Raw genomic sequence first — 23,879 nt, forward strand, 5'->3', positions numbered from 1 at the left:
GTTTCTCCAGCCAGAGGGTGTGCCTGGCCAGCACACAGAGAAACTGCACAAGGCATATCTTATGGGCTTAGCAAAAGGGCACTAATTCACCATGAGAGGCTTACGTCATCTATTGATTGAGATGTTGCCACAGAGCAATGGCACTGACAGGAGCAAAGGCTGAAAGTCCCACACTAACAGCAGCATTGCAGCCAATCAATAACTGGGTTGAAGACTAACATATTTAAAAGAAGTCCTAACGCAATGTTTTGGTAAAAGCCAAATCATGAGAGTCAGCTATGAGTTGGGACCAAGTGGCTGCTGGAAGTCATCAAATGCTTGCAAAAAGTTTTCAAAATGACAAGGATATCAGAGAAGGCAGCCAAGACTTCAAAATACAAGAGAGCTCAGTAGATGAAGCTAGCCTGTAAAAACAGCAAAAATTCCAGTTATTATGAACCGTCTCTGTAAATAGATTTTTCAACTAAAGAGCGAATTAGAGAAACATGGTGCAGAATTTATCACACTTAACTTCAAACATCGGCCATGTAGATGTCTCACATCTGGTTATACTAAGCTGCCTTTACAGTGGAAAGAATAGACATGATTCATCTCATTTATTTGAGACACCTGCTTTAGAATGACATGACTTGTGCCCTACTAGTACATGTTTCTCTCCATTTTGTAAGAAGGGAGTTTCAGTGATTAGCTCAGATGGAGACATCTGCATGTGGCCTCATAACTCCCAGCCAGGGAGTCGTCTTGTGTTTTACCTCCCATTAAGCACCACGCAGGAGGCTGATTGCCATTTTCATATGTGGAAGGCATTTTTTCCCAGACAGCAAAAGTGGCACACGACTATGTGGGGTTCTTTTTCACATATTATCTTGCAATCAGGAGGGCTGGCTTTGGGGTGATTTGCAATTGATGGATTAGCTTTTAGTGCACTTTTTAGTGCACAGAATGGTCCAGTGGAGGTCACTAAGTCAGCAGACTAAGATTTTGATTATCGTTTTCACCATGATTTAAAATGGTAAAGAACTACACTGGCTCTGTCTTTTACAGAAGCTGTAGTTCTTTCCATCTGCCTCTCTCCTACATGCTGTGTGCACCAACGTCATCGGGTGGATAATGGCTTCCCACAGAGGCCCTCGGCAGGGTGGAGGGCAAATTTCCTCTTGGGGGACACTGGTGCCCGGTGAAATCTGCATGGGACAACCCTGCTGGATAGTTTAGGATACCATGGGAAAGGCTTTAGCTGCAGCTATTAACCATAGTACTTCTAACTGCAGTAGGGTGTCTGAGTCTCTTTCTTCTATCAGACTCTCAGCTGTACAATATTAATGTAACAGAGGAGCAACAATAACAGAAAATGAAGTTACATTAACTTAAAAAATGAGACAAGTTTATTACAAGTTAGCAGTCCTTTAATGCACCCACACAAAGTTCAAATGTTCATAAAGGAGATGATGTGAGGTCAAGTGTGCTATTTTTAAAATATAACAATCTGATAAACCTTGAGCTAATACCCAAGGACAAAGCTGGTACTGAGTTACTGCACATTCCAATGAGGAATGAAATATTAATACGGAAGGCTACTGGTAGTTTCTTACAGGTCTTGACATCACTGAATCTTGCAGTGGCAGTGTGGAGAGCCAGACCCTGCGCTCTTTGCTCCAAGACCTCCTGTTAATTTCAAATGGAATCATTCCTCTGTAAAGACTGAACAAAAACTGTAGGGCATGGGCCTTGAGGTATTAAAAAAAGTGTTTTGAAAACCTATGGAATTTGCCAAGTCTGAGAGGTTTGCCTTTAGAGCTTGAATTCAAATCTCCCTTCGTAAATATAGTCAATATGCTGTGGTTTTCATATCCTAAGGAGAAACTCGATGTAACATGAGTCTTGCAATATTTTACAAGGCATGCTTAACCTCTTAATGTCCGTCATGCAAAGATTAAGAGGCAGCGTTATTGCTTGCAAAATCACCTGCTATTTCCGGGAAACAGTCATTTGCTGGACCTGTCCTTGTCACTGGCATAAGTATAATGCTTTTAATAATCTCCCATTCCCTAAGTGATGTGTTTGCATCAAAATGATGGATATGCTATAGCTGGCAGAATTTTTTAAGATCTGTTCATTTCTACCTTGTTCTTCTGGTGCCATCTAGAGGTTTTATGCTTATTTCTGCAAAACAGCAAATAAAGTGCTTTATTATAGTTCAAAAGTTTCCTTTAAAAACTATCTGTGCATTAACATCACTTAGGGTGCTGTTATCACTGAACCTCTGTCTCCGCACAAGAGTAGATTAATGAAGTGTGCACAAGTTTTTGAGCTGTGGGATGCAAGTGAACCTTATGGGCTGGGGAAAGATTTACACTAGAGGCGAATACTGTCATAAAAAAAAAAATCTTTTCCTCATAAAAAGCACCTGTAAATTGGCCTTAGGAGGAATTTTCATGGAACTTGTTTTCAAGAAAATAAACAGTAAAGTATCAAAGCTGATTCAAAGGAAGCAGGTGCTTGGAGAAAAGGCAGCCTTGCCAGCCTGGTAGCAGAATGCCAACATGACAGACACAGCCAAGACTCTGGCCCATCAGCACAACTGGCTGACATCCTCTCTGCCTCCCGCGACAAGTCGACGACACTCCATTTCACGCTAGGACTGTCGAGAAAAACGCAACATGAAACTCGGGCAATACAAAACTCACCAGTGTGACAGAAAATCATTCTAATAGAAGCATTTCTTCTTAAAGGTAACAGAAATAGGTAATTCGCTGTAAAGGGGCCCCGGATTTGTAAAAGTAATAGTCTAGATTCACATCCAGTATACCTGAGTCAATCTCCCTTGACCGTAGCGTGAGTTGTCTCATTTGGCATCAGACCTTCTCCAGCAAATCTTACTTTCTTCTCTTCCCCCTTCAAAATGTTTATTAATTAAACTAATGCTGACACCCAGTCTGTGAAGGGTGTGTGCAAATGCTAATATGCCTCATCATGTATTCCATCTGACTTGATTACCAGAGCATCCTATTTGTCCCCCTAATATCCATCCAATTGTATTGCCCCTCCAGGCAACTAGATGCACGTTCACTCTGAAAAGACGGTCCCTTTTAAATAGAGTTGGCCCGATTCATTTCCTAGCACTGATAACAAGATTTTTAAATGTGTACAAAAGAATCAAAGGTACAGTGAAAAATGTGAAACAGTTTATAGGAAGTCCTTAGCCTTTTGAATACAATGTTCCTGTGAATGATAATTTCTGTACTTCAGCAGAGGATTAACTGTCATAATAAATTATTTCTGTTTGCCTGGAAGGAAATAAGTGAAGCTTGCTTAACTAAGAAGGCCAGCTAAAGGTACAACCAAGATGAGACTAACCTTGTCTCCTGTGCCCAAGGATACCCCTGAAAAGCTGCCATAACATGCAATAATTTGATAGTCTCAGCTAAAATTAACCTGTGTACTGTAGAAGGAGATAAGAATAATATTAAATTCTTGCTGATACTCACTTTGTATGCTACAGAGACTGGCTCTGATGTTTTGTGAGCCTGCATAGTAAGATTTTGAAAGCCTTAAAGGCTTTTAATAAGAAATTAGAATAGAAAAGAAGAAAATTTGAGTTACTTTGTGATATTTTATTTGTGATGACAGATTCATATAAAAATATTTTTTCTTATTTTGATAGATATTTGGAGAATAAATCCCTGCTTTGTTTTCAGTCCTAAAATCTCTTAATTAAACTATTTCATGACGGTATCATGTTCTTGAGTCTTAACCCTCTCAGACACCTTCATTCAATGACCAGACACAGAATGTGGTTCCACAGCCACAAGAATTTTTGACCCAGAAGAAGCATTTTTCATCACTGTTCTATGTAATTCCTGGCTGTATATACTGTACTTAAAGATAAACTCACTGTTCATTGGCTTTAAGTACACAAATCTTCCAAAAAGCTGTTAATTTAAAATCAAAGTATCTTTTAATACAGTGTGATTAAAGACTGTTTCCTTTCCAGAGCTGTCCTCTTGGTTTTTATCACGACTATTCACAGATATCAATGAGTTGCAAGGGCGGTTTGCAGTCTTTCTTACCAGAGGAATTTGAAACTACAATGAATCCATCCTCATCCTCGTCATCATCTGCTCAAACCATCAGGTTCTTAAATAGTTTACAGTACCACACCTCAATCCCTCGTTCATACTGAAAACTAAGATAAAAGTATAAGAAAGAGAGAAAACCTCTCAGGTCTACCATTTAACATACTCATGTGAGAGGTAGAACGCCTGGGTTTTCTCTCTTTTTCAGTGTCTGTTTACCGAGTCAGACAAAGCAAAAAAGGATAAATAGGAGCAGCACTTCCAAATACAGGGAAGACTGGGGATTAGTGCACTGCCCTTGGTGGTCAGAGATACAGGTTCAAATCCCCATGGAAGGAGAGGAGGGGGAAGGGGGATGTTGCTCTCCTGTCTCCCAGATGACTGCTTCAACCTACTCTATCTGACAGCTTGTAAATTAACTTCTCATTTCCTCTGCTTTTCATCTGTCTCAAAAAAAAAAAAAAAAAAAAACCCAACATTTTTTGAATCAAGTGAAGTATTTATTTGCCAGACAAAATAATGAAAGGTTTATGTCACTTAGATGAGAAAAAAAAAATGGAAAAAACCCCTGAGATTAAATTTACTCTGAATCTGATAATTTTTCTGTTTTTTCAGTTTGTCTGCTGGGGAGGGGGGGAAAAAAAAAAAAGCCAGAACAATTATTTCCATACTTTCCACACTTAAACTCAGAGACTGTCAGAGACTCAGCACTGGCTTTCAGCCATGACCCCAAACACAGGTTACAGTCCTGACACTTGTGCCAAACACTTTCATCTGGTTTCTCCAGTGAAGATTTTGCAGAATGCGATTTCTCCAGGCCAATCCTCATCCAAGCTCCCCTGTCTCCCACAATGCTCCCTTTTCCTCGCATTTAACCTAAGACTGGGAGAAGTCACAAGAGCAGAGGGCCGCATCCAGGATGTTTGTATCACCAGTGTTACTTACCACTAGAAGAGCTCTTTTCTGGAAGCTGCTTAGCAGATTATAAAGGTTCATCTAGGTAGATAAATGGACTTTTACTGAACAGGGAACCTGATCTGAAAAAGCCAGCCCCGCAAACACTCAATCGTGTATTGTATGACAGATATGTGAGTAATCCCACAGAAGCCCATTCTATTTGAACATGTCATTATAACCATATTGTCCTGGTCTGAGGAAATTATTGAAATCTTTGCCTAACAGAACATCACTTTACCCATGGAAGAGTTCTATTGTTCATTTTGGATAGAGGAGAATCAAAGACATAATTATTTTAAGTGACCGAATTGTATAAAAGTCTTTTGGTACCAGTTTAAGCTTGCATCTTGACCTGTGTTGTAAAGAGAAAAATTAATGTCACAAGTGCCACCCAGTGACTGTGATTAACCATAATTTGCATTCTTTATTGAAAGTCAATAGTCTGCATGCTACCAGCTGTGAAATTGTGCAATAAGCAATAATTAAACAATGAAAGAGAGTAAACAGAACTAGTTAGGTGTGATTTGGAGCATTGAGTACCAAAGGTGACTTTTAAAGTTTTATTAGCACAAAGCAAGAAAAACAAAATACAACCATGTGACCCATGCTTCGACGAGTAAACAGTGAACATTTGTGAAAGTCTACTAAAGATAAAGTCACACTATAAAACAACAGTATTACTACTAAATAGAGACTATCCACTAGACTTACAGGATCAGATGCTTCAAAGACAAAGGGACTGTGTGTGGAACAAAGCAGGAACTATCTCTGAATATGTATCTAACTGCAGTTCACTACCTTTAGTGATGGGACATTTGTTCTCAGAGGGTTGTTGGGTCGGTTGTTTTTTTGCAGCAGGTTGGGGAGGGTGGAAATGGAGGGTTACAGTAGGTTTACGCAACTTGCTGTTACATAGTTTGGCAAGCATTTGGCTTTTTGCTACTTGCAAGTCCCACCCTCCTACATGTATTAAAAATGAGATTGTTGCAGATGTGTACAGCACCATAGCACAGCTATTTCCCTACAGCAAACTCCTAAAAGCTCAGTTTCCCCTTGGACATTACCAATTAGTTACGTGTGGGAATACTTCAACTACAGCTCACGTATTCTATTTTGTTTGTGAAATGTAGTGTTAAGCTTTACTTACTGGATTTTGCCTTGTCCTTAGGTTTGAGGACTTCCTCTGATGGTGGTATTGGCCTGGGTTTAGCAAGCTGGCCAGGCTTAATTTCAGGCATTTTTTCACCATGTCTGTACACACTTACAGTGACATCCACTGTTTCCCCACCATACTTGTTCTTGACATGGATGCTATATTTGCCTGAGTCCTCTGAGGTCACTCCCTTGATTGTTAAACTGGCATATTTCCCTTGTTCCAGAGAAAACACATAGTGCTCATTAAGTTCAAAGACCTTGTCATTCTTGAACCAAACCACTTCGGGGTCAGGATTTCCAAATACAGTACAGGTCAGATTCAGTGTCTGAGGGAGGAAAAAAAAGGTAATTTTGAGGATCAGTCAGATTTGTTTAACCAGAATATTCTCAGTATTGTTTTCAGGCACTTCTTACTCCTGGTTAATTAAAGCAAGACAGGTATCATATTCTTGAGGACTGAAAAGCAGAGTTCCTGACATATTTTTTTCCTTTGATTCAGTCTTTCCACCATTTTACCACTGACTGTGATGCAGTAGCCTCAGGGTAACAGTGTCTGAAGATGGTAAGTTGGACTGTCATTGCAGTCCTGCCTGCAGGAGACTCCTGACAACCCATTAGTCTGACATGAGGTTTAGGCAACGATAGGTTTAAAAACATCCTTGAAGTTCCCCTGTACACAGTAGGGAGGAGAACTGAGCAAATCTTTTCTGACCAAGGCCTCCTGAGGATATTGCTTGAGATGATAAAAAAAGAAAATCACTTAAAAATAGAGTACATAACATGAATCACTGGACATTGATTCCAGGTGCTGCTGACTAGTAAAATGGAAATATTTCATAAATAATACATAGATGTTGTAAAAGTGTTACACACATGTATAGCATATTCAGATAATAGCTGAAATGATCTAGTAGGCCATCCTGGCAGTTCAGGTATTTTCCAAGGACTGAATTGAGATTGAAGATGGCCATAAAATTTTCATGGTCATTCTTCTAAATTTTTACATAGTTATTCCTGAACTCCATTTTGACCGTCATATATATATATATATATGTATGTAAACTTTATGTATTTAGGTGCAGTGATGACAGAATAAACAAAAGAATCATTTGAGAAGTTGCATTGATTAGCGTCTACTTTGTCCTGTGCTTGAAACTCATTCTGCCCAAAATTCTGTCCTAGATAATTAAAAGTTACCTTAAGAATTTCACATATGCACCATTGTGTTAGGGAAAAAAAAGAAAGACAAAAAACCAACAATGAACAACCCAAAACTGATGTTTTCTACCAGAATGCTTCCTTATTCCGCTCCATATTCCCCTTCAGGTTTCACCAAACCCTGACCCAGAGAGAGCAGAGGAAGTCTGCACACGTGCATGGTTTTGTGCAATATTTTTCTTGAATGATGGTGACTGAATAGGTGTGATATAGCTCAGAGGAAAAAATAAAACAGGAAGAAATTTTAAGGGATCAAAAGTACCGTATGTTCACAAATGAAAGCAGTCTTGCATATTACATGCCTCCAAAGTCAGCAGGGATATGCTCTGGGTACAACCTAGCGAGGTTGTACCTCGCTAAGTGTGTGAGTGTGTGAGAATACTTTTAAAGAAGTGATATCATGTAGGATGTAAAGTTAAATAATAGCCTATAGCAACTAGCCTTTCTATAAAATATTTAAAGAAGTAATGATGCAAACACAAAAATAAAATTTTGGTAAATCGAACTAATCTCTAATAACATGAGTTTAAATCTTACTGTCTTTTCTGTAACTCAGGCAACATTTCATGACCATTACCCTCAAAAGTAACCTCATGTAAGAGCAATTAATAATTTATTCATAAAAATTAATCAAGTCTTAATAAGTTAATATTAAAAACTTACCAGGGAACAGATCTATTCTACAGTCATTTTAGATCAGTCGGGCCTGTTTTAATTTATTAAATTATAGATGTGACCTAAAATCATTTATACTCCCTTAAGAAGCACTAGTGAAGCTTTGTCTTGTGTCCATATATTTGTGTAGTTATATCATTCCATAGCATGGGAAAAACATTCTGCTTTTTTTTCTTTTTTTTTTTTTGTATAGTTACTTCTCACACTTGTACTTACACAACTCTTGCATGGTACCTGTTCATATTTAATTTAAAAGTGATTTTAAAGTTGCACTTCCTTGTGTTCCATCTTGTTTTGCCTGATTTCAGGAATCAGAGATTTTCCTCTTCACACATTCAATTATTAGAATGAAACCATTCTATGATTCCATGATGCTATGATTCTATGATTTAATCCTAATGTGATTAGGTATCTTTTGAAGCCTTTCACTTCTGGAAACGCATTGTGTGGCATTTCCTTAATTTAAGGTTGTAGTTTTTAGGTCATGACTGCATGAGGAAAGTGCAGCCAGTCTGTGCATGCACTCAGAGGTGACTTCACTGAGCCGTTTCCTTACAGTTAGTCTGTTTTAAGACCTCGGTCATAGAGTGGCTTACATCTAACCTCCTAAAAGACTAGCTTGCTTGCTGTGAGGTGCCTCTGTCTACCACAAGAATGAAGGCACCTCGAATGAACACCCATTAGAGACAAAGGAAGGAACGGGCCAAGCGGAAGGAATGGGCCATCTCTGTCTCCTCCAGAGCTGAGTAACTTTCAGCATCCACTGCGAGGACCACATGTTCTCCCATCTTTCTGAAGAGACTGCTCCTGGGTATCCAGAAAATGGCCAAGTACACAGAAAGTTGGAAGAGTTGTGTGCAACCTCTTACTGCAGTGATAACAAAGGCAGTTTCCACACAAAGTAACACCACTGTAGTCTCTGAAGATGCACTTCATACTAGAGATGTAAACAGCCTGATCAACATGCTTTTGATAGCCAGCAGATGGTAAGAGTCACATTGGCTCATGAGCTGATCTGCTATAGTCAGTCGGAATAAAAGTGCACCTATCTCTTTTAGAGGTCAAAATCAACTGCTTAAGAAAGTACACAAAAATACAGAGGATGAATAGTGTGATCCTATTCCCAGTATACCTTCCTGCTTTCTGCAATTTGGTAGCTTTTAAACTGTTTATAGGCATAAGTTGTATTGAGAACATTGTAAGTAATGGCCCCTGATGGAGTTCCTTTCATGATACTGCCTATTTTCTTTTTTGGACACGAATCTATTTTTGCCTAAGGTACTAAGGGACAAATTAATTATGAACCACTTGAAAAAATACTTCCTTTTGGTTCTTTAAAGCCTGCAATGACCATGTAATTAGGCATTCCCTAGTTCTTGAGCTGTAAGAAGTGCTGGATAATAATTTCTCAGTACCTCCTCTGTACCATGCACAATACTGCAGATTTCTTTTTCTTTTTACTCTGTTCTCTTTCAGCAATTTTTCTTCACAGACTGAAGACCTAGTTTCTCCTCATAGGGAAGGACAGGGCACCCAGCAGAGGAAGATTTGCTTCAGGAGAAAAAGGCAAGAACTAGCTGTCTGTGTGGGAAGGATGAAAAGAGCTTGTCTTTCGGGCTGAAGGCTTGGGTGTCTGAAGTCTGGAACTCAACCTCAGGATGGAGAGACCGAGTTCCAGTACTTCCTCACACCAGCAAGGACTAACAGCAGTTCAGACTAATAGTCTTCTACCTTAGTATCCAGAGAGTTTGGCCTGGGGTTGCATGAGACCCTGCTCCACCATGAATAATATCCCAGTGAGGAACACCAGTCAGTCAGCATCATGAAATTTCATCTCCACCAGTCAAGCTGACCTGGGAAGGGACTTTGTGAAGATTTATCAAATTTGACTTTGCAAATAGGCATTTAGTTATTTTTGATGTCCAAAAAATATGTGTATTCACTGGCTTTCAATCTCCCATTATTATATGTTTTAATGGGGTTATCTGCCAACATACAGGAAGAAGGGAGAGTTTAGCCCCTTGGCCCAGGTAGGTTCTCTGCTGTCCTTTACTCTTACCAGCCATAACAGTCTATGTCTCGCATGCTGGAGTATGGGACCTAATTTTTGTTTTGGTTTCGTTTTTTTGTTTTGGTTTGGTTATGCTGGCTCTCAGTGAGTGGCTCCTTCCCCCTGCCTCTTCGGTTTCTTCTACAGGGCAGGAGTGGACTCTCCTGTTGAACTGCTCTGCTCAGTACACAGAGCTGAAAGCCAGCCCAGGTTTGAGTATGCAGTTAACTCAGAGCCTCTACATAATCAGCACAAGACCAGGTCCTACTGAAGCTGACCTTCCTTGCCTAAGATCTGAATGAGGCTCCTCTGCGCCTCCGCTGACTGTACAGTATGGTACCTCTGTGGCTTGTATGGTACCTCAACTTATGGTACCTATGCCCACTTAGAATTTGCATGCGTCTCAATTAAATGACTACCATTAGATTGTTTAAACTATCCTGCTTCCACTTTCAGCTTTTACAAAATCATCTGCACTCTCTCCCCTTCTGCCATCAAAGCAAACTTCTCACCAGTCGGCATGACTCTTTGAAAGAATCTGTCCTTACCTTCCCATCCATTATAGTAACGACGTCAGGCAAACCACCAATGACTTTACCACGATCTAGGAGTTAAAGAAAAATATGTGGATCATGTGAAGTTTAGACCTCAAAATTGCTCATTTCTTGATTTTACAGCTTGGTGCCATATTAGTCACAGCTTTTGTTTGGATTTATCTTTAAAAAAAACTGTAGTCCCTGGTTAATTAAACATAAAATAACACATTTTTTGGTGATATTTTGTGTTATTTCTTTTTAATGTATTTTATGATTCCCTCAGATTTTTTAGCAGAGATTGCGCTATAGTATTCTAAACTGATAAGCATAACAACCTTGAAGCTACTGCTGACCATGACAGTTTGCGCTTTGGGCACAGAGCAAAGCAAGGAGGATGCTTTTTGCATCTTGGTGGTATCTAAGATCTAAGGAAAATTTGTTCTGCCACTGTCTTTGTGGGCAGAAGCATCTTGTCATTACCAGGGGAACTGATATCAAAGTACCAGAATTCCTACAGCCATTAACAGTAACAAGCTTCCCCACTGTCTGTCTCAGCAAGCACTGCTCAACAGGCATTAGCAAGTAATTTTTTACTTAATAGGAAGACCCCAATATTCAGTATCATCAGCAGCTTTCAGAGCCAACATCTCCTTGTATGACACCCAGAAGTTCACACCTCATAAAACCTCTATGGACACAAGATGATACAGTGGAGGCTTGCAAAATGTGTAGAACATTTAGTGGGTTTCCACTGGAATTAAAACCTAATAAATCCACAAAATAATATTATTATTGCAGTATTATGTGCTAACAGGGGATTTCTGCAGCCACAGAACTTAGAAAGCTATGGCAGCGTATCATGATGGATGCCTTAAAGAGAACACTAGACTACATTGTAGAACACCTTTGATAAAATGTAAAATAAACTTACTCTTCTCAGCAAAAGCAGCTGCCCTAAAATTGTCAAGGAAGAGGGAAAGAGAAATATGTAATGTTATTAATGACATTATTAATTAAATATATTTTTTTTTGTAAGTAAAGACACTGTTACAGCATTAAAATGCAAAAGAGGTAGCACTTACTTGAGTCGCTGGAATTCTGCATATGCATCATCAAAAGCTGTACAAAAACAATTGAGAGTTATTGTCCATGAACATAACTTGCACTTGGGGCTCAGTATAAACATTTGAACAGGTACCCAAGTTAAAGCTCTTTTAAAACCCATACAGGGTTACACAGTAGCAAAATGGGAAACCAAATCCCTGAAACCCAATGCCGCTGGTAGTGAAAACACATAAAAAAAGATCATAACAGTTACGCAACTAAACTACAACTGGTTTTGACCAAAGGCTTTCTGTTTTTACTGTAATTCCTCTGATTATTACCAGTAAATTCTGTGTAATCCATGAAGAGTTCTCAATTAAGTATGGTCTTACAAATATACCTTGCCCAGACAGATCGAGTGTGCGTTTGTAGGATTCCTTGTCGCCAAATATTTCAAAGGTGTAGTTCCCCTTATCCTTTTCAGTGGGTTCACCTATCTGCAGCCACGCAACATCCTCTCCACCTCCGATCTTCATCTTTTCACCAGAAGAAATCTTAGATTCCCTGGAAAAAATGAATAGAAATGAGTTTGAACATTGTAATGTATATTCTCGATAGGATATCATCTATAAAAAGTTACAAAGAATAGCATACTATTCCTAAACTACACATAAATTGCAACTAATGGGAGCAATTTCTCAGGAGATGCTTTTCTTCATAGTTGGGGTATGAAACATTTTGGAACCATTAACTTGAGCTTTCATTCCAAAGATAAATTTGTTCACCCTCTTTTCATTCTCCTTCTCTCCACGTACAGAATCCTCTGTGTTTATATCTACTTACACATAAATGTCTGTATGTGAAAATGGTGCGTGACTTCAGACTTCTGTACACTTCATACGCACTAATATACAATACATCAGAATAGTATACTAGAGGCAAATATTTTCTGATGAGGAAAAAAATCTTTACATTTCATTAACGTCAAAAATCGATTAAGAAAACAATGTAAGATTTGCATATAATTTATTATTCTTGCATCAAATCAAAGTACACCTTTGCACCTTTGTTTTGTTTTTAAGAACGAAACAAGAAGAAAATTTCCTAACTGCAGATAATTAATAAACAAATCAATAAACAAGTCTTTAAAAAACAGTGGTGTTATACTGATTTATGATCACTTCCTCAGCTAAGAATATAAGAAATGCCCTCCTGATTCAGATCAGGGGTTCTTCTGGTCCATAATCTGTCATGAAGAGTGGAAACAGAAAAAGCGATTTAATGAGAGCATGCAAACCAGACCACTTTCAATGGTTTGAAGAGACGTTTTCTCTCTCACTCATTAACTGAAGAAATATTTCTTTTCATCCTTCCTCCCCAAGCATCTTTAGCTGGAATTTTTAATGGATGAAGTCAGCATTAGCTTCCTTTTGATCAGTTATTTTATTTGCCCAGACAGGGCTGATTTGGCTTCATAGCTAGCGAGTTACTTTGATGGGGAAAAGGAATATTTACTATTTCCCTTTCTGTAAGATGACCACATTGAGTTCAGTGTACCAAATTGGATACCTGGACAGAAACTACTATGTATTAGAAAATATTACATATAATATTCCCCACTGTGCCATGAGTGGATGATGCATACTGGCTTTAGGGCTTGTATTATGTTCCCTGCTATGCAGTAGAGTGGATAATTCAAAACGAGCTTGAAATTTAAATGGTATGTTTCATGATGTGCAGACCACAGTAAAAATACATGGATTGACTAGCCTTTCTTTTTTTCCAAGAAAAAAAATTGCTAGATCCCCATTTAAAAGAGCAGGGATGTTTGGAGAGGCTGGAGGAGGTTTGTTTGTTTGTTTGTTTGTTTGTTTTAGTCTTCATTTTAGCTTTAACAGCTCTGGTTTATAATCTTTATACTCATGGAAGAACTGAAATTTTTTTTTCCAAATCTGTGTTCAATGATCTTCAAGACAACCAATGTGTAAGACATTATAAAATATGAAATATTCGGAGGGAAGGAAGTGTCTGTATGTAAATATGAATATGCCCACTATTTCCATATTAGCCATGTAGCATTCTTTAGTTTTATATTTCTATGAATTGAATAGTGGAATGGTCTAAGTCACTTTTAACACTCAAGCCAATATAGTAAAAGCCAGAGGCAAAAAATATTTTTCTTTTCCTTACCGTTATGTTAGTATCACACTTAATGAAAGAAGGAGCAGAACTTACTGAATTGAAAGCTTTAGTTATGAGTAGAGCTGCACACCCTTGCAGAAGTGCTCTCAAGCTCCCTGAACCTGATGATCACTGACACTTTTCTTGTGTTCCTGTCTTCATAGAAATCAAGGGCTGGACAGCATTGCAAAATTAGGACAACATACTAATAAACCAGCCTCTTCCTGCCCAAGTCAGACCTGTTCACTGTGTGTCATCTTTGTAGGCCATCAAGGAATGTGAAAGTTGAAACCACTTGAAGAGTTTTAAAATCCTTCTAAACCTTACCTGTATTTTCAAAGAAATGAAGGCCTGACATAGCAAAGAATTTGAACATGCATTTAACTGTAAACACACAGATGAATACAGTGTCTCCAAAGTCAAAGATTAATGTAACATGAGGGTGGAAAACCGTTGGGAACTTTAAAGCTCATTTCTGGTCATAGTCTCAGCTCTGAGGGCTGGTGTCAAAGTATTCTGTGTCCCATTGAATATCTTTTCAAAGAGGAGGAACAGAATTAAAATATTTTGGGTTACTTGAGACTATATCGGTTTGAAAAGTAAAAAAGATTTCTTAATACAGACTTTTATTAAACTGTGAGAGCAGATCCTTGGTATTCACCTAGTACTGGAGGAGAATTTCATTCTTTTAAAGAAAAGGGCAGCCCTGAATAGAAAACTGTGCTCAGATATTTTGCTGTCTTTAAACTAACCAGATAACATAGTGGAAGACAAATAGTTTCGTGGAGTCTCTGGAATATTGTAAATTCTTTTTTCTTGGCTGTTACAGCCCTCCTGATAGGTGATGGACAAGCCTGTTAGTATTTCTTCTACTGTATGTACTAGCTATGTGAAAAGAGAATGTGAAGTGCTGGAAAGAGAAATTAATTAATGTGGTCCAGTTACTAAATGAATGCCACAGAATAGTAAATAGTAAATCATGAAGTCAGCATTTTTTCTCAAAGAAAATTGGAAAACATCTTCATCTACCTGTGAGACCAGTTGACTTTCATTTCTTCATTGTAGTACTTCAAGAAACACTGGAGTCTTATTCCTTCCTCAGTGCAAAGGATCTTCAGTGGAGAGGCTGTCTTACCTACGTAAAATAGAATAGACGCAGATCAAACAGGATAGTGGAATGAACAGGAAGCAGTCAAATGGACTGCTTGTACTGTCAGGCCAAAAAAATACTTCAAGATCTGGGCCATGATTCTCAGCTGCCACAAAGAGACAATGGTTCGTGCCTCTCAAAGGAGATGTGCTGATTATCAGGTGAAAGTTCAGCATCAGTTTACGGTTTTACTGTTTTACAAGCATTATGACAGCAAAATCCATTGTGAAGTAATAAGCTAGTCATGTAATTGCTGTGAAACAGTACTGTCGTCATTTTAATTGCACAAAAATTTTATTCTTGTGTAACTCCTGTTCTTTCAGTGGAATGACTCCCAACTTGACACTGGGAGCAGGATCAGAATCTTGTTCTCTCTGTATTGGGGCTCACTTACTAGTGGGAAGTAGGAAGAAAATTATTGCTACGACATTGTCACAGTATCTAAACCAAAAAAGCCAGGTGGAATAATACCTTGTTCCATTTTAATAGTGTCAATTAGCAAGGTCAACTGTCTATTCAGAAACTTAATAACATGTCCATAATAATGTAAGCATCAGGACTCTCAGAGATTTCCCACTTACAATAAAAATTGTCTGCCTCAGGCTCAGATGACTTAAACATAAAAAACCTACATGAAAATCCAAGACAGCTTTTACTTACCACTGATTCCGCTCAATGCGAGAATTATATCATCATACACTGAAGAGAAAAAAAAAAAGAAAATGTACCATCAAAATTCAACCAGAATATAGCTTTGTTATGTTCAGTTTAATTAAAGCAATATGGGAAACCTTCACATCCTTAGGCAAAGAAAACCATTACAATTGCGACAGGTATGTGGGAAAAACTGGAGACCGTCTGAGTATAGCATATGATTTCTGTGCTGTGTCACTGAGTGTCTCCGCTATGTGTGGAGTCAGCTGTCTCCTGTCAAATCTTTGTTTTTGTATCCCTCCGGCCAGAAACAATAAAAGGTCATTAAAACTGGATTTATGCACATTCAAAGGACAGTGCAAGGGAAAGAGAAATTATTGCATTCTAGGTGAAAATAGTTTTTACCTGCTCCCTGTAGGATGGCATTTGACAAATGTAAACCCCTTCAAAAAGCAGGTGAAAGAAACCTGGTATCTTATCAAGCTTTTGAAATATCACAGAGCTGATGGGTTTGCAGAAGGGGAGAACCCTGGAGACAAGCGCAGAAGAGCGGGGAACTCTTTCATAACAGAAGAAACCTATTCAGTGTCACTGGGTAAGATGGAAGAGAAAGAAAGAAGCACCATAGTCTGAAGAATGCATAGTCAAGACTGAAGAATGCATAGTCAAGGATGAAGAATTTTTGTGAATAGGGAAGACAGTGAAGTTCAGTGAAGCATGAAGTTCAGAAAATACTGCTTGTATATTTGGTCTGTATTGATCTGTATCTGCACATTTTTTGTCTCTGCTAAAACAAATTGTGCCTCTATTCCATAACTCTCTGCAAACTCCAGTATGCTTCTACTGACTGGCATGTTGACAAGAGGACATGAATTACATAAAATATATGTGGGGAAGTGGGGTTATATTGTCTCTACTGTCTAAATGAGATGTTTTTTCTGAAAGAATGGTGGACAGAGTTTATACAGAGGGAACATGTCTGAAAGACTATCACGTACTAATACAGCATTTGGAGAAAACCACAGCTTAAGAACTCAATCTAACATTCATCTTTTCCTCTTACTTCAGGTACTTTTCCAACGTGCTGAAAATAAATATTAAGATCTTTGGTGAACTGAATTAATTTTTGAATATGTCCTTCTCCCTCTATTAGGACCTGGCAGAAAATATTCATTATTTGAGTAAAATGACTCCATGCCGGTGGGATGAATCCATGTCCACCTTGGCCTAGTTGGTGGGACCTAAGTAGAGAAGCACCTAAGTAGGGAAGCTCTACCCAACTTGAGTAAAATGAATTTATGCTGGCAATACATTGGTCTTTGCTATAGACTCAGAGGTAAACAAACATTTTTTACTGAACAAATTTAAATAGACATAAAATTACAGTAGCTCACTGTGATATCTGATAACATAGGAAACCTTATTTAAATGGCCATCATTGATGCATTTGAGACTAAATTCCCTTACCCTTATTTGCATTTATCTTTATTTGAATGCCCATGAACATTGAGCTCAAACTAGCCTGCCCCATACGATACTCAGTTTTCCAGGGCAATAAAAGCTGGGGGAAGAAGTAATGAGTATTTGGACTTATATTGTTTGTCTTCCCAAGTCATCTTTACACGTGATGGAGTCCAGCTTTCCTGGGGATGGCTGAACACCTGCCTGCTGATGGGACGCAGTGAGTGAATTCCTTATGTCGCTTTGCCTGCATGCACAGCTTTTGCTTTACCTATTTAACTGTCTTTATTTGAACCCACAAGTTTTCTCACTTTTCCCTTTCCAATTCTCTCTTCCATCCCACTGAGGGTGAGTGAGCGAGCGGCTGTGTGAGGCTGAGCTGCACATTGGGTTAACCCACAAAACAACTTTATGATTTTACAATCAAAATAACTTTCCATTCTCTCTGAGAGTCACACCTCAACTTTGAACATCTTGGTACTTTAGGGGGTTTGGTAGCCATTAAAGCTTAACAAATTTGAGAGAGGGAGAGAGCTCTCTACAAAAGATCGTACATAAAAAAGGGTGTCTGCCTGATCAGAAACTTACTTCATTTCTTTCCTGTCAGGGTGCTAGAGATTAATCATTACAATGCCCAGTGTCACCCCTTCTAAACTGGTGATCTGCAGTTCTAACATAAGAAGAGAATGGAAATACAAGCAAACTAAAAAATGTTTACCAACTCAACATTTGCAAGGACAGGTCTTTGACATCTCTTGAGAACGTGTGGAGATCATTATTTCAATATAGCAAACTTCATTTTACCTTTTCCTGACAATTCAAGAGCAGATACATCATGACCTCTGTCATCTGATACTGTCGCCTTATAAACTCCTTCATCTTTGCGAGACAACTACAAGGAAAGCACAAGATGTTTACTGACAAACTTGATAATAGTACATTTGCTCAACCTCTGCATGATTTTCTAAATCAAACAACCTAAATTGTACCATATTCTGGTTAAATAATCTTACTAGAGATGAGATAGAAATTATCAATGGCTTGTGCACGCTTTTTTATGAGCTGTAGTCACTCCTTAAGCCTAAAACATTCAGATTTCAGATCAATTGCCTCTGGGAACCATATTTTGTCTTTTGGTCCAAAAAGACAAACAAGATTGAACCTTGTCAGTAGAAATTACAAGTACAGTAGTAAGACGTAACAGAGACTAACTTCAACCCACACAAACTTTAGAAAGGTAATTTTTCTTCAACTGGAACTATCACTCTTTTTTGAATCAATCTACGTAAATCATAACAAAACATCTACATTCTTTAACTGTCCAAATATCAACTCAGTGGCTTTCATTTAAGCAGCAGCTGTAGTCAAATTATATCTATGCTAAGTAAATGATTAATTCATTACCCTTGGAGAGCTTTCATTCTACAGTCTAACACAGTGATATTGCTTTAAAGCCAGTAGGGGTTTTTTGTTTGGGTGGTTTTATTTTAATTTATTATAAAACCTGAAGGACAAAATATAAACAGTTATATACAGATTGGAGGTTATATAATGGAATCTTAGATTTATTCAAGTCCACAAGCAAGTCCACAAGCCACAATAATATAAAAAGTGTTCTATAATTGAATGACAAGTAGCAAGAGCAATTGAAGACAAGGAGAAACCACTCTCCCCCACAAAAGTCTACTCAAGAAACATGAAGCCACCAGAAAGCCAGTATTCTCTTGCAAGCAAAATGAAGGAAATAAATTAGAAGAATATGAATCCAGTCAATAAAATAAATAAGTCAATTAAATGGAATGCGTATTTATGCTGAACGCAGAAAACCTTGATTTGGGGAGGTTTTGGCACTTCAGACACAAGTTAGGTTATCCTGTTTGCATAAAGATAAATCTTAAGAAGGCATATACCTCAAACCTATTCATTTTAGGCAATAAAACTGAGACACTGTCAGAAATGAGGTGCTTGAACAAATTGAAAAATTAAGGAGCGATAAGAAAGAACAAGATACAGTTCACCTAAGGACGCTGAAGCAACTTAAGCATGAACTGTTTGGGCTGATAACAAAAATAGATACTCCTTTACTAGCATTAGTTACTCACCAGCTAATTGAAGGGTAACAAATATGCCTTTTCTTAAAACGGTTCACAGAAATCATGGTAACTGGTTTAGTGCTCTGCCTGGCAAACATGTCAAGCAGAAGCTGTCATTTCTAATCAGTAGGCGATACTGTACCCTGGGAATACTGAGGTGACATTCTCCCTTCTGCAGATCAGGCACCTCATCAACGTCAATCCCAGAACCGTCCTTATACCACTTGAAAACTGTTTCCTTCTTCGTGTTTGCAACCTGTACAACAGAAAAGGCACATAAGGCTGGCTATGTCCTGAGGAAACGTATCCCACTGTAGGTAGTCACACAGGTACTTTTTCAACATAAGAAGCCAATTTTTTTGTAACACATGTCAAATAAAGCGAAGTAAAAAACCAACTTTAATCAAGTCCTACTGAGCAAGTCTTAGTCCTACAGTATTTTCTTGCAACACAGAACTGGTCAGAACTACGCAGCTTACAGCTTCAGAGCCCTGTCAAATCCTTAAAGGAAATCCCGTCAATCTCTTCCCTTAAAGGGTTTTGCACCCTTTCTATGTGGTTGTAGTTTGTCTAGAGATATCTGTGAGAAGTATCTTTGAATTTAGAGCTGCTGAACCCTCCTTTTTTTTTTTTTGTGTTTGCCGTGTGTCTCCAGAGAGCTGTAACACAGAACTTAGGCCCTATCTTAGAGAGTCTTCAGCCAATTTGCAGATTTATCCCAGCTACGTAAGCAATTTCTTTCAGGGCTGAACTGCAGAGAGCAACTGAAATTACTATTCTGAAAGCATTTGAGACTTCAAAATTGCGAGCTGCATCAGAAATCATGTTTTTTTCTACTACATTGTGTCCTATGGGAAGTACAAAGACTTGAGGAATCCTACAAATTGTAGTCTTTCCCAACACAAAGGGGCTTAACAACGTAGTGCAAATGCAGAGAAGATGCTTGAAAGCCAGATTTTAGCTGTAGTAGCAACAGCTCATCTAAGCAATGTATAAATAGACTACAGCTATACCTCAAGTACTGCTATAATTTTGAAATATAAATTGTGAATTGGTGATGCTTAAAATATTGCTGGAGGAATGACCTCAAACTGTGAATTCAAAGAAGCTAAAAGCCCAGCTCTTTTTAGAAACCCTGGAAATATATTTTATTTTTCTGCCTTTCAGAAACACCATGGTTTATTTGATATCACTATCCCCATACCCTTCTAAAAACCACAAAAATGCAGTGGTATTTCCATGCATAGCCTGAATTCCCCATCAGCGTGGCTTTGGTAGGTAGGACAGAGCTGGCAGGACATTTTTCAGTCCCCAAGCAGTTGCTTTAAAAAGCCTCCTTAAAAAAGAACTGAACAAATGGATAGAGGGCAGCCCAGAAGTTAATACAGATCTGCAATAGTTTTCAAGTGTCTTGCTTGGAGGAAAAAACATGCACTAATTTCTAACCCTTTCACATTAGAGAAGTCATTCCATAGATGAACAGCTCTATGAAAGCTCTCTATAGAGGTGACTAGACAAGTAGAAGGGCATCCTATAACAATTCCTGGACATCTCTATAAAACCTGCTCAAATTAATCACGTATATTGCTGCTTAATAACCAGTGTGGTTGCTATGGATCTCTGACAGAGTATTTGAGATCACAACCTGGCCCAAAGCAATGCCTTGCTTGAGAAAAGTGAGCAGCATTTTACATTTACTAGTAACTACAAAGTGGCTGTTCCTGTAGTCATATGACATGAGTGGCAATTTTATTTGAACAAAGCCTGAAGGAACAAGCCTTTAATGCTTTTCAACAATTTTTCATCCAAGACTGTTAGCACTCAATCTGACAATAAATAGACTGAGTTTCAGACACATGCAATTTGCAGTGCTGAAGTTATTTCATGTTGATGTTTACTATGAAAAGTTACCTTTTTCACTGTTTAGACACACACCAAAAATCTTGCTTTTAACAGACACAGTACAAATAAGGGTCAAAGTTATGCAAGAGCAGGTAGCTTCTGAACGTTCTGAAATTTAGGAGTACTTGAAAAAAATGGTAGTAGATGCTGGCATATGAAGAAAAATAAACACATACTGAAAAGCAAACACCATCAAATTGTCATTCAGGTGAACAAACATGTCCCACTCTCATGCAGATGCTACAATACCAAGAACAAGGTCATAAATCCCAGCTATTTCAGAGTTAAATACTATGTCAATCAAAAGTCAATGAGCTCCAATCACATAGAAAATAAGTGGTACGTGAGGTAACGTGTTACTTTCAATATAATCTTTTATAACACAATCCATATTTGTTCATTGTTACTGTTATGGACCTGGATCGTACAGTCACTCTGCCCTACACAAGCTTCCAGTTGGCCTGGTTTCCTAACTCCTCTCTTTCATGACATAGCCTTTCAGAAAGTCAACACAAAAAGCCCTCTCTTACAGGTACTTCCTTCACATTATCCCAGGCTCTTTCAAGAGGTAAAAACACCCATGACAATTATTTTCCTACAAGAGCACTAAACAGAGCCTAGAAGAGACATGGGCCAAGTGCTGTGATACAGCCTGGGGAGGCAGAGATTGTTCCGTGAGTGTTTTTATTACCACAGAAATCGCCCAGGGCAGCCACACTTCTAAATTGAATGTCAGGTATGTGAATTTCATAGGACAAATCCAGGCTTTATTGTTCAAACTCTTCCTATGTACAAATATCAATTAAACAGGCATAAACAACAGTACCATGCGAACCTAATGGCCAGTCACATACTAACAGTGACAAACATTATAAGGTCAATGGCATAGTTAAAATGATGAGTGTGCAAACAGCCCACATCCTAGATTTCATTTACATAAAATGTTCTGACCTCATGAACAAAAAGTGCTCTGGTGAAAAGCAGATAATCAGACGCTCAGCCTTTCACAGTTTCAGTGGTGTAAACAGGCTTGACAGTCAATGAAAAGAGGGATAATTTCAGATTAATTTGTAGAGAATTAACACTAGTATAACTGCTTCAGCACCATTTAATTCCCCATGTGAATGAAAGGATAAGCAGGGTTCACACCTGAGGCAACTGCATGTTAAGATTATAAAGTACTGCAGCTCTGCAGCTCAGTACCAGCAACGGACCCATGTTAGCTAATGAGTGTTGAGCCCTAAAATGGGGGCACACAGAATGGCAGCTTCACCATCCAGGTCAGTTCTGCTGGGAATAAGTTGAGGTTAAAGGTCTCCTAATTAGTGAGCAGAAAAAAAGAAGGAAACAGAATCCCACAAATGTACATGTAAATTGCTCATAATGAATGATTCAAGTTAGTCTAATTAAAAGCCAAAAACTTATTCAAAAGAAGTGGAGAAAATTAATACAAAAGAGTCCATATGACAGGAAAAGGCAATGAAGAAGAGTTTGATGCCCGCTGAATTCAATTAACTTAGTTATTCAGACCTCTAATTAGTCACTCCAGAAGAGCAACAAAAATGAAAATATATTAGTTTAGAATGGCATATAAAGATGTTAATAGCAGAAGTTACTCTGAATTCCATGCCCATTAGCATTAATTAAGATTCAGAAGCCATTAGCCAAATATAATAAAAATCATGTTTTATAACTTTAATTCTAGAAGCCTTTGTTGCAAGTTTGGTTACAGTTGATTAAATAAGAGATTATTTGAGAGAGGAACCTCCAAATCAGAAAATGGTGAGGAAAGAGTTTGAACTCTGGCCTTTTGTGGCTATTTTTTGAGGGAGGAAGAAGGACCATTAAGGGGTGAGTATTTTGTTTAAATGATTTTTATGTCTCACCATTATTATAAAGAATTAGATCACCTAACACATTTAGAAATGTCCTGGGTTTTTTTTTAATGAAAACTACTGTTGAAAAGTAGTGAGTCAGAAATTTTAATTTAAACATTTCTAAATAATAATAAAAACAATTATATGAAGCTTTAATTTTAAAAATGTCAAAATCTTTCCTCATATTTCCTATCTCAATTTTTAATTAACATATTCTAAAAAAATATTTCATATATTTCCTCACCTTACAAACAAGTAAAAGCTCACATTCCTCTGTAACTTTCCAATGCAAAAACTCTGAGAAGTGAGGACCTGAGAAACAAAATTTTCTTAAAGCATATGTTGTAGAATGAAGAGTATCAGAAAGATACAGTGAAAGAAAAGGATGACAATTACATTATAACATCCCCAGAGCAGAACGATGAGAGGGAACTCCTGAACTACCCATGCGCTAGACGGAAAATCCAGCAGTAAGTTTTTATCCTATTGACCCAGGTGTCTACAGTACAGCTTAGAAACCTGAGGCTCATCTCTTCTTGTATGATAAATATGATCATCTCTGCTTGTATGATACAAACAAGTGTACAAACAATGTATTTAATGCAAAGGGAACTGGAGAGTAAACAAATGTACTCAAATACCCAATTAAATGTTCAAAGCAAAAATGCCATGCCAGACGTTGCTTGTCCAAATTATATAAAGTTAAAAAATGTATTAAACATTATAAGCAAAACAGGAAATATTCCTTTTCCCCTGAGGTTCCAATCCTGCAAATACGTATGTCCTTAAGTAAATTTACTGACATACATAGCCTTTTTAAAGTTATTGTGCTTCCTCATGTCAGTAAATT

General features: G+C 38.0%; 1 protein-coding gene across 2 annotated transcripts in view; it reads right to left on the reverse strand.

Moving 5' to 3' along the window:
- Positions 1 to 5,432: 5,432 nt before the first annotated feature.
- The window catches only part of MYOM2 (myomesin 2), a 79,056-nt gene continuing 60,609 nt past the window's right edge, over positions 5,433 to 23,879 (reverse strand). For both annotated transcript variants that reach the window (XM_054196253.1, XM_054196252.1), the window contains 10 exons: positions 23,274 to 23,341; positions 19,393 to 19,506; positions 17,962 to 18,049; positions 15,703 to 15,741; positions 14,922 to 15,027; positions 12,112 to 12,275; positions 11,750 to 11,786; positions 11,599 to 11,621; positions 10,680 to 10,735; positions 5,433 to 6,514 (listed from right to left, as the gene is read on the reverse strand). In XM_054196253.1, the coding sequence (XP_054052228.1) occupies positions 6,173 to 6,514; positions 10,680 to 10,735; positions 11,599 to 11,621; positions 11,750 to 11,786; positions 12,112 to 12,275; positions 14,922 to 15,027; positions 15,703 to 15,741; positions 17,962 to 18,049; positions 19,393 to 19,506; positions 23,274 to 23,341 (1,037 nt within the window). In that variant the 3' untranslated portion in view covers positions 5,433 to 6,172. The remainder of the gene's footprint in view (positions 6,515 to 10,679; positions 10,736 to 11,598; positions 11,622 to 11,749; positions 11,787 to 12,111; positions 12,276 to 14,921; positions 15,028 to 15,702; positions 15,742 to 17,961; positions 18,050 to 19,392; positions 19,507 to 23,273; positions 23,342 to 23,879) is intronic.

The sequence above is a fragment of the Rissa tridactyla genome, chromosome 3, assembly GCF_028500815.1.
Source record: "Rissa tridactyla isolate bRisTri1 chromosome 3, bRisTri1.patW.cur.20221130, whole genome shotgun sequence".
NCBI classification, from domain to species: domain Eukaryota; kingdom Metazoa; phylum Chordata; class Aves; order Charadriiformes; family Laridae; genus Rissa; species Rissa tridactyla.